Raw genomic sequence first — 12,684 nt, forward strand, 5'->3', positions numbered from 1 at the left:
TGTTTTGTTTTTAGCCATTTTATTTGCCGCTGTCTATTCACACCAGATTCTCCCTGTGCTGTATACTTTATAGTATAGCTTGCTATATATATATATATATTCTTCTCTGTCATTTGTCTTTGATCTATATTAATTCTGATGTTCTTTCTTAAAATATTGATACCTGCCTGGGTGGACAACTTCGGGGGCCGATTTTGAGTTTATTTTTCCATCATTTACATTCAGCCTGCTCACCTGAGTTTTCATTTTAAAGAGAATGCACCCCCTTAAATAATTTAAAATGTCTTTATCATGATATTTTATGTGTATACCTTTTTTTTTTTTTAGAGATTCAGAATAATAGATCTATTTCTATACTAGAATCTTAAACAGTTTTAAACAAAAAATAAAAGCCAAACCTCATGGCTGAATGAAAGGCTAAATATATCCAGAGTTTCAAGTATATAACTTGTTACACTTGTCCCAAGACTTTTCTCTAATTGTGGTTTTATACAAAAGAAGAGGAAACCTACATTTTTCATGTTACATCAAGTTATCTTAGTAAAAAGTTGGTTCTGTCAAATATTCTTGCTCTGAATCAGTTTCTGACTCATCAGTTTCCTATAAGGCAGAAACAAATAATTAATATAATTAGATTGTTCAGATAATTGAACTAAAAAATATTTAAGCATACTATCCTGGCATAATTAATTGGGGTTTATATTACTTAGAATCCTAAATATAGAGTAAATATTATTTAAATATAGTGATAAATTATTTGCATGACCTGTATTTACAACTTAATTTTTTAAATTTATCATTAATATTTTCATTTGAACAAAAAATATGCATTTTTGTTTGTTCATAAAAGTAAAACTTGCTGTACTTACATCAAATATTGAATCGATGCCAATATTTTCAAAGACTGCCCAGAAAGTAGATCTAGTATAAGTATGATCCTCGAGCCATTCTGGTACATTATTAAAATTGGTTGCTATTGCTCTACTTGTTAATAATTAAAATACTGCTAGCATTTTATTTTAGGCAGGTAGTCTATATGACTTGTTGACAGGGAAAATACTGTTACGTACAGATGAGACTTTTAATGATACAATAATAGACTCATATATGATAGATTATGATGACTTTAATCTTGAGTTCCAATTAATAATGTGTCAACAATAACTTTGATTACATTACTTCATTTTTGGATTCCACCTTCTCTCTCTTTCAACACACATTCGCACCATTCCACATTCACACTATGCTGCGCACGTAACAAATACCAATGGCTAGAGCACATAAAGTGTAATTAAAAATAGTCAAGGATTATTATTACTATGGTCACCATAATGACCAAAAGTCTTAAATAAGGCATAAGACAAGTAAACACAAATTCCAACGCCTGATCAATAAGAGCCTAACTATTCATTTATAATGCCTACATTTGATGTATAAAATTCTCCAAAACTTCATTTATAAAGTAGGATAAGTTTTCAGTGTTCGGGTACCCTGCCACTGAGAGCCGTCACAGTTGTGACACATCGACTTGTCCTAACCAGCAGTTGGTCAGCCAGGCAGGAGCAAGATGTTGGAAAGATTTTTTCTCCTACGCTCTGTTGTTGGTTAATAAATGGTTAATGAAGATTTTAATTTGAGGCCAAACTTTAATAGCACGTATAGCTACAGCAATAGTTTCAACCCGACGGTGGGGACAGATGAGAGGAAAATCTGTTGTTCTTGTAATGGTCATGAAATTTTCTCTTCTGAAAGGTGCATTTTTAAATATCCACCATAAGGAATCGAAGAAGTGGCCAAGATCCCATGAAGTGCGTCCTGCACGAATGGCATTGTGAATTGTGTGCAAACCACAGCTCCCAGTATCAATATATTTGTAATTAGATGAGACTTGTTTTTGCACTGAAGTCTATGAAGTGCCCACTTGACATTTGGTTCATCCATTGAAATGTGTACAACTTTTGAAGCAGGTACAATGAAGAGCAATCTAATATAGCAAAACAAAACTTTAAAGTCCCTGTCAGGGTGGGATTTCAGCTCGTTGACTCCGGGGTAGACATAAGTTCCTCGAGTTCCCAGGTTCCCCACCTCGACAGTTTAAATCCAAGCAAATAATATCGGCATCGAAGTCTTGACTGACCAACGCTGATTACATGGTTTTTCAATTTAATATGTAGTGAATACCAACTGTTGTTCAACGTGAACAATAGCAATGACAACGTAAGTTAATGTACATTAGTTAACAACAAGGTTGTACGTTTAACAATTTAATGAATATATGATATGATGAGACATACATTACGAATAAATATCAATAGCATTTATAAAGCAATTACAAATTACAGTCAAAGGAACTATAGCACACCTCAATCTCAGTGCCATAGTCGATCAGGGCTCACAACGCCCACCCCAACGCCACGGGCAATAGTCAAATACCAACCCTACAACTCAGACTCGACTCCAGCAGAGTCCCAATCCTGCGTCCCTAGATAATAAAAATACACACTCCTTTGATACCGCCATTCGCACGATTATAAAAGAAACGATTTTAGATCTACGACATTTAGAAGGTAGTCACATAAACTAACTTACCCAATACTGGGGAAGAATACCACACAGAGAACTCCATCTCAAGGAAAAACAAGAGAACTCCATCTCAAGGCAAAACAAGAGAGCAATGACACCAATATAGCGCATCCTTAGGAACAGAAACTTACGAACCCTTATAGTGCTCAAAAGAAAATACCAAACAAGATGCGCATGACAGTCCCCCTATTTCTTTAACTATCTATTTGGACATATTTTTTGAACTTCTTTTTTGTCTCTTGCGCTTCTTCTCAATGCACTGGATTCTATGATATATTTGTGACATGCAGTAATCTCTACGTTTTCTGCCAACTTGTCAGTTGATTTAAGCAAAGAATTTAAATCTTTTTCTAAGCTTTTGGCTTTAAATTGTCCAGATTCCCAAAGTCCTCTTCCTTTTCAAACCATCCTTCTTCTCTTCTGCTAATTGGTCTAGATAAAGTCTGTAGTTTTCTCTGGATGCTCTTGCAGCCATTAGCATCTGCTTAGTAACAATTATATTGTATATGCCACCTGAAAAATCAATAAAGTCAGATATTGTCCTTTTGGCTGTCAGTATTTTTTCTGCCATGTTCGTACTCATAACGTCTTTGTCAACACTGAAGCCTCGCTCATCCTGAGCTTGGCCGTGGGATAGCATAACAGAAGACGAACAAATGTCTAAAGATCTTTATAATCTTTATACATCTAGCCTTGGAAAGGATAAGTCAAAAGACTGAAAATCAACTCGTTTGATAGAATTTGATTATACCATTGTCTATATTGTGCTTTGATGATATCACACATATTTTATTCAATTCGCGCTAAAGTTGACAAACAATTTAATGTGTTTTCTAATTGCTTTAGGCAGCTCGAAAGATCAGTAACAATGGCTTTGGTTTGCAGCCATTTCATGCTCCTAACTTATATTTGATAGGAGATTTTTCAAGAACTTAGGATGTTGGATGCTGTTGTTTTGAGAAAGTCTCTGCACTCCATCCTGAGAGGTCATCAGTTTTCTTTCCTTTTGCCCTCGCAGCAATGTCTCTAACCACCTCTGACACCCTCACCTTTATTAAGCTTGCCTCTTACTGCGAGAAACACCAATCGTCCAGGTCACTTTTTTACTAATATCTGAAGCACTCAGTGAATCTAGATAGGCCACAAGTCGTGTTATATTGGGAACGAATTCTAGATGGAATGTGCATTTGAAGCTTTTTTTTTCTTTTGTGCGCTTGACCTGCCAACCAGCTCTTCAAAATCCATGTTATGTAGCCTAGCAGATTCCTTGGAGTTGCTCATCAGCAGATATCCTTTTCTGCACACATGTCAAACTAGTTTTTGTATCATCATTTCTTCTACTTCTGAGGGCAGAGTTAATAAGAAAACCTCCAGTATGGGATTATTGGCATCAAGCTTTCACTATGAAAATCTAAATTCTTTGTAAAAATGCTGAAGGAATTAGGTTGTAAGTTCAAATAAATTTGGCTAAGTCGGTCTTTTCTGGATTCTCTCTCATATTGCTTTTAATGGAAACATTTTGAAGTGTCTCGGCATCACTTCTTTTAACGGATAAATTCAAAAGCTCACTTTGTTAACTCCTGGCTGAATAGGAAAGTATTGTCGAAAACGCCCATTTCTCATTATCCTCTCCCCCACCCCAACAAAAAAAAAATTTAAAAAGCACTACTGTTTTGTATTTTTTTTAACTAAAAGCCCCATTACGATTGCTAATGAATGCTCGATGATAGAAAGTTCGTATTTTGGTTGCACATGGGCCTCATTTTTTTAAAAAAAGAATACATTTCATTAGCTCCAATTGAGTTTTTTTTTTTTTTGGTGTTTACGGCTTTAATTTAGAAAGAGATTCATATGTTAAAAGCATACTTGAGTCCAAACGTTTTGTGTGACGTGCAGTTAAAGGATGCTATTTCCATAAACTCATTCAATTAGACATTGTCAAATGTAGAAAATGGTCGTGTAGATGTTTTTCCAGTATTGTGAGACCATCTCGGTGCAGAATTTTAATTCAAGACAACATATCGTTTTTTTCCTCTCGTTGATGTGGTACGATTTCTTTGTCCCTAATATTTTGATGAGCTTTGAACGTCAGCACAGCACATATCTCAAATCGATGAACATTGCACCGCCTCAAAAGAACGCTATTTGATTTGAGAAAAAGAGTCCACGTGGAGGTGCTATTGCTTTTACTTATGTAAGGTTTCTAGCTTACTCATAAACTTACGTGCTTGAGAAAACAATTAGTAGTTCAGCAACAAAGTGAAGAACATCTCTAGCAAAGTTTCAAATGGTTGTGTTGCTATTTCTAAACAGTTCTTAACATTTACGTCTTCAAGGGCTTTAAGTCTTAAATCATTCAAATTGTGTCGAACCGACAGTAGAAGTTACATAATGTTTCCTCGTCTCTTTCATTCTGTTCATAATACCCCACGCCTGCCTCGTGTTACTTGACTTTATTGAGTTAAGCTTGGTACCATAGGTTCTCCATGATTCTGGAATGTACGATTAAGAAAGGTATAAATTAAGGGAAAGTCAGTTAGTCGGGGTCCTCGCTTAGTTATCGCTTCATATAAAATACATATTAGTTCCATACATTAATTGTCAGTAATTGATATATTAAAATGAACATTTCCCAACTTTTGTAACTAAAAGATGTCAGAGTAATAAAACTTAACAAAACGGAATAATACATTATATCTCCTCTGTTACTAGAGTTTATAGAGTATCTGAATATTGAAAAACAAACTTAAAACAAAGCATACTTAAACAATAATCAATATATTGTATATTATCTAAATACATCTAGATAAAGTATCAGCAAAAACATTCAGTTTTCCTGGAACAGCTTTTACATCAAACTGATAGTCCATTAACTGCAAACTCCATCTTGTCAGACGACTATTTGACATTTTTTTAGAGTTGAGAAATGCCAGTGGTGCATGATCTGTCTGTAAAGTAAAGGGTGCTCCTAACAGGTACTTGCTAAATTTTGAAATAGCCCAGACAATCGCCAGGCACTCTCGCTCAGTGGTCGAGTATCTGGTCTCTGCTGAACATAGTTTTCTGTTTATAAAAAATACAGGATGTAGAATGCCTTCATATTCTTGCACCAGACATGCTCCGATTGCTGACGAAGAAGCATCTGTAGCAAGATAAAACCGCTTCTTCTTGTCTGCTAATTTCAAAATGGATTCTTGCGCAAAAGCATACTTAATTTCCTTTATGGTCTCTTCTAATTCTGATGACCATTGGATCGTGTTAGATTGTCCTTTCTTCGTTAGGTTAGTAAGAAGTGTTGTCAGTGATGCGTAATTTGAAATAAAGCATCTGTAAAAATTACAAAGTCCTAATATATTTCTAACCTGCTTTTTTGTTTGAGGTATTTTAATGTCCAAAATTCGTTTAATAATATTGTCCTGTGTTTTCAGTGAATTGTTTACAACCTTATAACCTAAAGATGTAACTTCTGATTTTGCTAATTCAACTTTGCTTGGTTTTACAGTAAATCTATTGTCTTTCAATTGTTGGAAGATTTCTTTGAGTCCTTTAATATGATCTTCCCATGTATTATGAAACACACATATGTCATCAGTATAGGACACTGTCTTTTCGTTGTCCGAACATCCTATGAATTGCTCGGTTAAAAGTACTGCTAGCATTTACTAAACCGAATGGCATGTATTTATATTGAAAAAAGGCCAAAGGCTGTAGTAAAAGCTGTATATTGTTTGGAATCCTGTTTCATAAGTATTTGATAATATCCTCTTGTCAAATCGAGTTTCGTAAAATACTTAGCTCCAGAAAACTTTGACATTAAATCCTCTGGATTAGGCATTGGTATGAATCAAGGCATGTTATTTTATTCAACTGTCGAAAATCTACACACATTCTTGGCGATGATGACTGTGAACGTTTTACTAGCACTATTGGAGCAGCATAAGGTGAATTCGAGTGTTCAATTATGCCTTGTTCTAAAAGATCATTGATTTCTTTCTGAAGGAAATCTCTATAATGAATAGGTAGTGGATATGGACGTGACTTGGTAGGTTTGTCACTTGTCAATTTGATTTCATGATTTATAATGGTTGTTTTACCTGGAACATCTGTAAATATATCAGCATATTCTTGGAGTATATTCGTTATATCCTTTTTTCTCTGTGATGATAAATTGTCCAGTTTGACAGTTTGCCAGGTTTCAGTGTGTCTAGAAGTTGTAGTTGGTACTACTAATTCATTCATATCCTCATTTTCTTCTGGAATAATCGCTAAGCATGAAATATGTTTTTCAAGTTCTTCGTCTTCTTCTTCTGTATCAGTAGCTTCATTGTATTTTTTGTAGCATGTTGATATGAAACACTTTGTTTCTGTTATTGGGTTCCCGGTCACTTCATCCCCGGTCACTTCATCCCCGGTCATTTCATCCCCGGTCACTTCATCCCCGGTCATTTCATCCCCTGGTCATTTCATCCCCTGCTCACTTCATCCCCCGGTCACTTCATCCCCCGGTCATTTCATCCCCAGTTAAATATTTTATATATAAATATGATTATGTAGAATGCTTTCTTTTTTACATTTTATGAAATATTACTAATGCATTTATGGTGTTTCCTCTTCCACTTTGTATTCTTAATGAGAAATCTAATATTATGTGGTTAATCTGGATGTGTACTTATCTATAGGGTAATGATCAAAGGCCAAGGTGTGGTGCAAGTAGTGGAAATCTTTTGAGAGATAGAAGTGTGATTAGAATAATTATGACCGTGCCGCTGATAACTTATCATCAAAGGCCAAGGTGTGGTGCAAGTAGTGGAAATCTTTTGAGAGATAGAAGTGCGATTGGAATAATTATGACCGTGCCGCTGATAACTTATCATCAAAGGTCAAGTTGTGGTGAAAGTACGACCATGTTTCACTTTATTTTATTTTTCAATCGCTCTTTCTTGAAAATGGGCGAGTCATTTTTAGCCTTGAAATATGCAACACTGGCTAAGAGAATAACAAACATTGTTCATCAATATGAATCGATGGATCGTCTTCTGTACTTACAATCGATAGCTTATCTATCTTACTGATGTAGATGAACACAAAAACACTTTTTTTTACATTACCTCTTTATTTTTACATGCTAAATTGTTATAGATTTTAATGGCATTTAATTTTAATTTTATTCTAATCTAAAGTGTTACAATTTTGTCCTTTAAATAAAAAGGAATACATTAAATATTGCTCACTTAATGCTTTTTAAAATTACATTTTGTTAGATAAAATGATCAGATGATGAAAATATCAGGGGATGAAATGACCGGGGCATGAAGTGACCAGGGGATGAAATGACCGGGGTGAAGTGACCGGGGATGAAATGACCGGGGATGAAGTGACCTGTTAGGTTCCCGGTCACTTCATCCCCGGTCACTTCATCCCCGGTCATTTCATCCCATGGTCACTGTCAGGGTTAAGTTAAGGCCTTAGCTCGTTTGCCCGGGCCCCTGACATTCAACCAGGCACCTTCGTGCTTACAATAAATAAATGACTCACTGGTAACAATGTAAATATTTAATGATATACATATAAGTATGATGACAAACTAATGGAGTAATGACATTGAATTAGGAACATTTTAATACTGTGAATTTACTAATTAAATAATAATTCTACACCTTGCTGTCCCACAACGTACACATTAATGTTCGAAACCACAACACAACACACTGCTGTCTTTAGTCACCAGCGTAGACTTCCAATCCCAAACTAACTCCCTGTAAAGACAAAGTAAAGACAAACTAAAAAGGTCTAGTAGACTATCACTATGGCATCGAAACAACTGCGAAACGCAGTTATGCCTTAGATACTCACCCTAAACAGGGGAACACAGAAGAATCTCAACAAACGTTACACCAGCAGAACAAAAACCACTCCATCAACTTACAAGCAAGGCAACAAAAAGAAAGTGCGTTCACAAATAGTGCACGTAATACACATTGGTGCTAGAATGCCATAATCTACGCACCGACATTCCCCCTCTCCCCCCCAAACTGGTTCTTACAAAGTATGGACCAGTTTCCGTACCTCAAACTGAAAGAAAAGTAAGAAGATATCATTGCAACTACAAGGTAAGCACATCCAGCTAGGGAACATTCATCCGCATTAACATCACTCTTCCAAACATAACAACTTAAAAGAAAAATTACCAATTATACTTTTTACCAAAGTATCTACATTACACTATGAACCATTCACAAAATCACATCTACCAACCGATCAAATTTAAAATGCATAATCAACAAATTAATGTCAATAATACTAAATGCAACATAATTTCATCTAACATAAAGTGCAAACATTTTCAAACAATAATGTATACATTGGAACATTAAAATGCATAAGACATGTATATACCAAAAATACATAAATATATAACTTATGTAGCTGCACATTGGAAAGTCTATCTTGAGCACGGATCAGCAAACAGATTGTCCTTTCCTCAGACGTGAACAACATCAAAGGAATAATCCTGCAACATCAGCGCCCATCTTGTAATACGTGCATTGGTAAAGTTAGTGCTCCTAAGGTAAGATAAAGCCTTGTGGTCAGTCTGGAGATTAAATTTTTTTCCCGGCCAATAACTGTCCCTTTTTCTATTGAATATACAATGGCCACTCCTTCAGGTTCAATGGTAAAATACTTCTGCTCCCAAGGCAACAACCTACGGCTCACAAATTTTATAGGATGCAACATACCATTCACACACTGGCTAAGAATGCCAGAGATCCCTTTGTCTGAGGCATCAGTCTGGAGATAAAACAGTAGAGAAGAATCAGGCAATCGAAGAATATGATACTTACACAGACAGGCCTGCACTCTCTTCAATGCCTCCGCACACTCACAGCTCCAGTCTACTCTCATGGATTTTAAACGACGTAAGAATGCCTTGAAAAACTAAATCCACGTATCCACCAATAAACTTTTACTCCCATAACTAACAGATATGGTTCCGATACTTTAAATAACAAAGTATATACTCAACTTACTTTAAGTATATATAAAGATATAAGTGGAATGGAAAAAAAATAGCTTCGTCCAGAATATTGACTACATCAACATCTAAATATACCAACACCATTCCTCCATAGGTCTCGATATTTAAACAGCCTAATATGGATTTACCAGAGTACCCTAGTTATCATCACGTTATCCCCGCGTGCTCATACGATGAGGGACAACCACAATATTCCTACCTCCCACTTTGGACTTGTCCAAATATTTCACTGCTCTCGCCACGTCTGCCAGATTCCTGAGCCTAACATGACCTACACCCATCGACTTACCATTCGCCCTCAAAACCTCCACAAATCCCACCAAACCAACATCTCTAAACCTATCCTTTAACTTCTGCCAGTTAAAATTATATGGTAAATTTCTGTCACTGTGTAACGATCCGGAATCAGCTTATAGTCACGACGACTCTTGGACTCGCGACAGCCCTCTAGTCATCTCTCACTTGGCCTCTGCTCATGCGCTCTGACCACAGTATTATAATCGTCTTCCCTATCAGTTGAATTATTCGGGTAAGTCTTTGGAACCCTTTCACCACAGCTGAAGCAAGCGATTTCCATCCTTTTGCCCCCAGGACTCCGATTCATCATAGGCTCACTACACGCTGCCGCAACATACACACTGTCTTCCTTAGCAAGCGACACCCCCCCCCACTAGCGACCTTAAACCCTTCAATAACATCAATCATATCATCAACTGTGCCTTTCTTACTTATTATCAGTTGCTTGTACACATCTCCAGACACATTCTCAAGTATTCTATCTTTCACCAGCAACTCTTTCACTTCTTCCACAGTCTTGCCTACTTCAGCCATTTTCAACCAATTGTCCAACGCATTTCGCAGCTCTGTGACAAAACCCCTAAAATCGTTCTGTCGTGGTTTTACCCGGTGGAACCTCTTGCGGCAGGTTTCCGCGTTTATATCCAAATGTCGGAGTAATACGGCCCTCACTTCCTCATAATTTTCATTCAAAAACAGACTGTCACGCAGCATACAGTTTCTTAGAAAGGTAGTTAGTTTATAGGACAGGAGCAATGACCATTCCTTTCTATCAATCTTGCATCTTGTTGCGACGGCCTCAAAATGTGTTAAATATGCCATCAGGTCATTGTCTTCCTTCATTCCCTGGAAGCTCTTGTCAAGTTTATCTAAAACATTTCTAGGCCGCACCTCTGCCTGTGTTGCCGTCCCAGCCGCTGTTGCTGACTTTTCCTTCATTCTTTCTAGTTCCATCTCCTCTTTCCTCTTGAGTTCCTCCCTGGCATCTCTTTCTTTCCACCTCTCGTGTCCCTCACGCTTGGCCTTATCCTCACGTTCAAATCTGGCTTTCTCCTCTGCCTTCGCCTCTGCTTTCAATCTTTCCTCTCTCTCAAATCTAGCCTTTTCTCGTTCAAACTCCTCTTTCTTAGATTTTTCATAGTCTTCTTTCTGCTCAGCCACATACCTCTCTAACCTTTCACCTTCGTACCCCAGAGAACGACCATCACTTATAAACTGGGCAGTAATTGTCAGCCTAGTTTCCATGGTAAATATAATGTACACTACTTGGCTGGATTATATTTAAATTATATACAATATGGGAACCTAAAAAATTCTACTAATTGTACAAGAGATCAACTAAAGCCTAGAGCCTGCGGTTAAATGGCAAAGAAAGAAACCTATCTGTGCAGTATCCCACGTCGGAGGAAAGTGCCTCACTCAGGCCACAGCGTCGAAATATAGTTGCCACAGGACAATCCAACACAATACTAGTAGCCTCAGACTTCAGTAGTTACCAACAGCCACTTTACACTCACGTTCGCTTGTTGCCGGGAGCGAGAATACACTCGTTCGAAGGTGAAGCACAATATAGAAAACAAGAAAATACAAATGCGTTTCAAACTTGCAATACAATAGTTATATAGTATATAGTACAGTATAGTTATATAGTTATATCACTTATATCACAAAGGATGTATTTATCTGCTACTTTCGATATACATCGTTGCCAATGGTACACAATTCAATATTAGTACAGTAGATTGTGATGCAATACTATGTAAACAATTATTAGATTGTAGACACTGATGCTACATAATCAAGTAACTAAAACTTATATAATGATTGAAATTATAGTTCTGTGACTGGTAGTCACAGCCGGACTCGAGCCCCCAACTGTCAGGGATAAGTTAAGGCCTTAGCTCGTTTGCCCGGGCCCCTGACATTCAACCAGGCACCTTCGTGCTTACAATAAATAAATGACTCACTGGTAACAATGTAAATATTTAATGATATACATATAAGTATGATGACAAACTAATGGTGTAATGACATTGCATTAGGAACATTTTAATACTGTGAATTTACTAATTAAATAATAATTCTACACCTTGCTGTCCCACAACGTACACATTAATGTTCGAAACCACAACACAACACACTGCTGTCTTTAGTCACCAGCGTAGACTTCCAATCCCAAACTAACTCCCTGTAAAGACAAAGTAAAGACAAACTAAAAAGGTCTAGTAGACTATCACTATGGCATCGAAACAACTGCGAAACGCAGCTATGCCTTAGATACTCACCCTAAACAGGGGAACACAGAAGAATCTCAACAAACGTTACACCAGCAGAACAAAAACCACTCCATCAACTTACAAGCAAGGCAACAAAAAGAAAGTGCGTTCACAAATAGTGCACGTAATACACATTGGTGCTAGAATGCCATAATCTACGCACCGACAGTCACTTCATCCCCCGGTCACTTCATCCCCCGGTCATTTCATCCCCAGTTAAATGCGTCCCGAGACATGACGTTAAACTGCGCTCCTCTTTCCTTAGCACTTTTGGAGCTCAAAAGTGCCCTACTTCTTTTCTATCATTGTGTCTGCCTCCTCTTTTCCTAAGTCTGCCTTCATTGATCATCACACTGTCTCCTTAACTTTAAATTCTCACTACGTCCTAGACCAGTCCGTTTGCCGTGGACTGCGACGGGTAAGGGGGGATAAAGAGATCCTGGTGTTTGAGTGGTGGCTATCTAAGGATAAACCACAACAACACAATACTTT

At 37.0% G+C, this 12,684-nt stretch overlaps 2 protein-coding genes across 12 annotated transcripts in view; one reads left to right on the plus strand and one right to left on the minus strand.

Annotated features, from left to right (window-relative positions):
* Positions 1 to 12,684, plus strand: part of LOC106054094 (S-adenosylmethionine sensor upstream of mTORC1-like) — a 94,098-nt gene that overhangs the window by 41,578 nt on the left and 39,836 nt on the right. Inside the window, exon 9 of one of the 11 annotated variants that reach the window (XM_056026783.1) lies at positions 7,263 to 8,574. The exons of the other annotated variants lie outside the window; for them this stretch is intronic. The gene's annotated coding sequence lies outside the window, so the exon portion shown is untranslated. Of the gene's footprint in view, positions 1 to 7,262; positions 8,575 to 12,684 lie in introns of those variants that run through there. 11 annotated transcript variants of the gene reach the window in all.
* LOC129925922 (uncharacterized) lies at positions 9,103 to 12,392 on the minus strand. Its single transcript, XM_056027511.1, has 3 exons — positions 12,202 to 12,392; positions 10,298 to 12,104; positions 9,103 to 9,372 (listed from the first exon to the last, which is right to left on the minus strand). The coding sequence occupies exons 2-3, from the start codon at positions 11,159 to 11,161 to the stop codon at positions 9,103 to 9,105; spliced, it is 1,134 nt and encodes a 377-aa protein (XP_055883486.1). The 5' UTR covers positions 11,162 to 12,104; positions 12,202 to 12,392.

This window comes from Biomphalaria glabrata, chromosome 4 (assembly GCF_947242115.1).
Source record: "Biomphalaria glabrata chromosome 4, xgBioGlab47.1, whole genome shotgun sequence".
Classification (NCBI taxonomy): Eukaryota; Metazoa; Mollusca; class Gastropoda; family Planorbidae; genus Biomphalaria; species Biomphalaria glabrata.

Excerpts from the sequence above, each read along its gene's own strand:
- LOC129925922 (XM_056027511.1), bottom strand. The coding sequence starts at position 11,161 with ATGGAAACTAGGCTGACAATTACTGCCCAGTTTATAAGTGATGGTCGT. Across the intron at positions 9,373-10,297 it reads ATGTTATTGAAGGGTTTAAG|ACTGATGCCTCAGACAAAGG; the intron begins GTCGCTAGTGGG and ends TTTTATCTCCAG.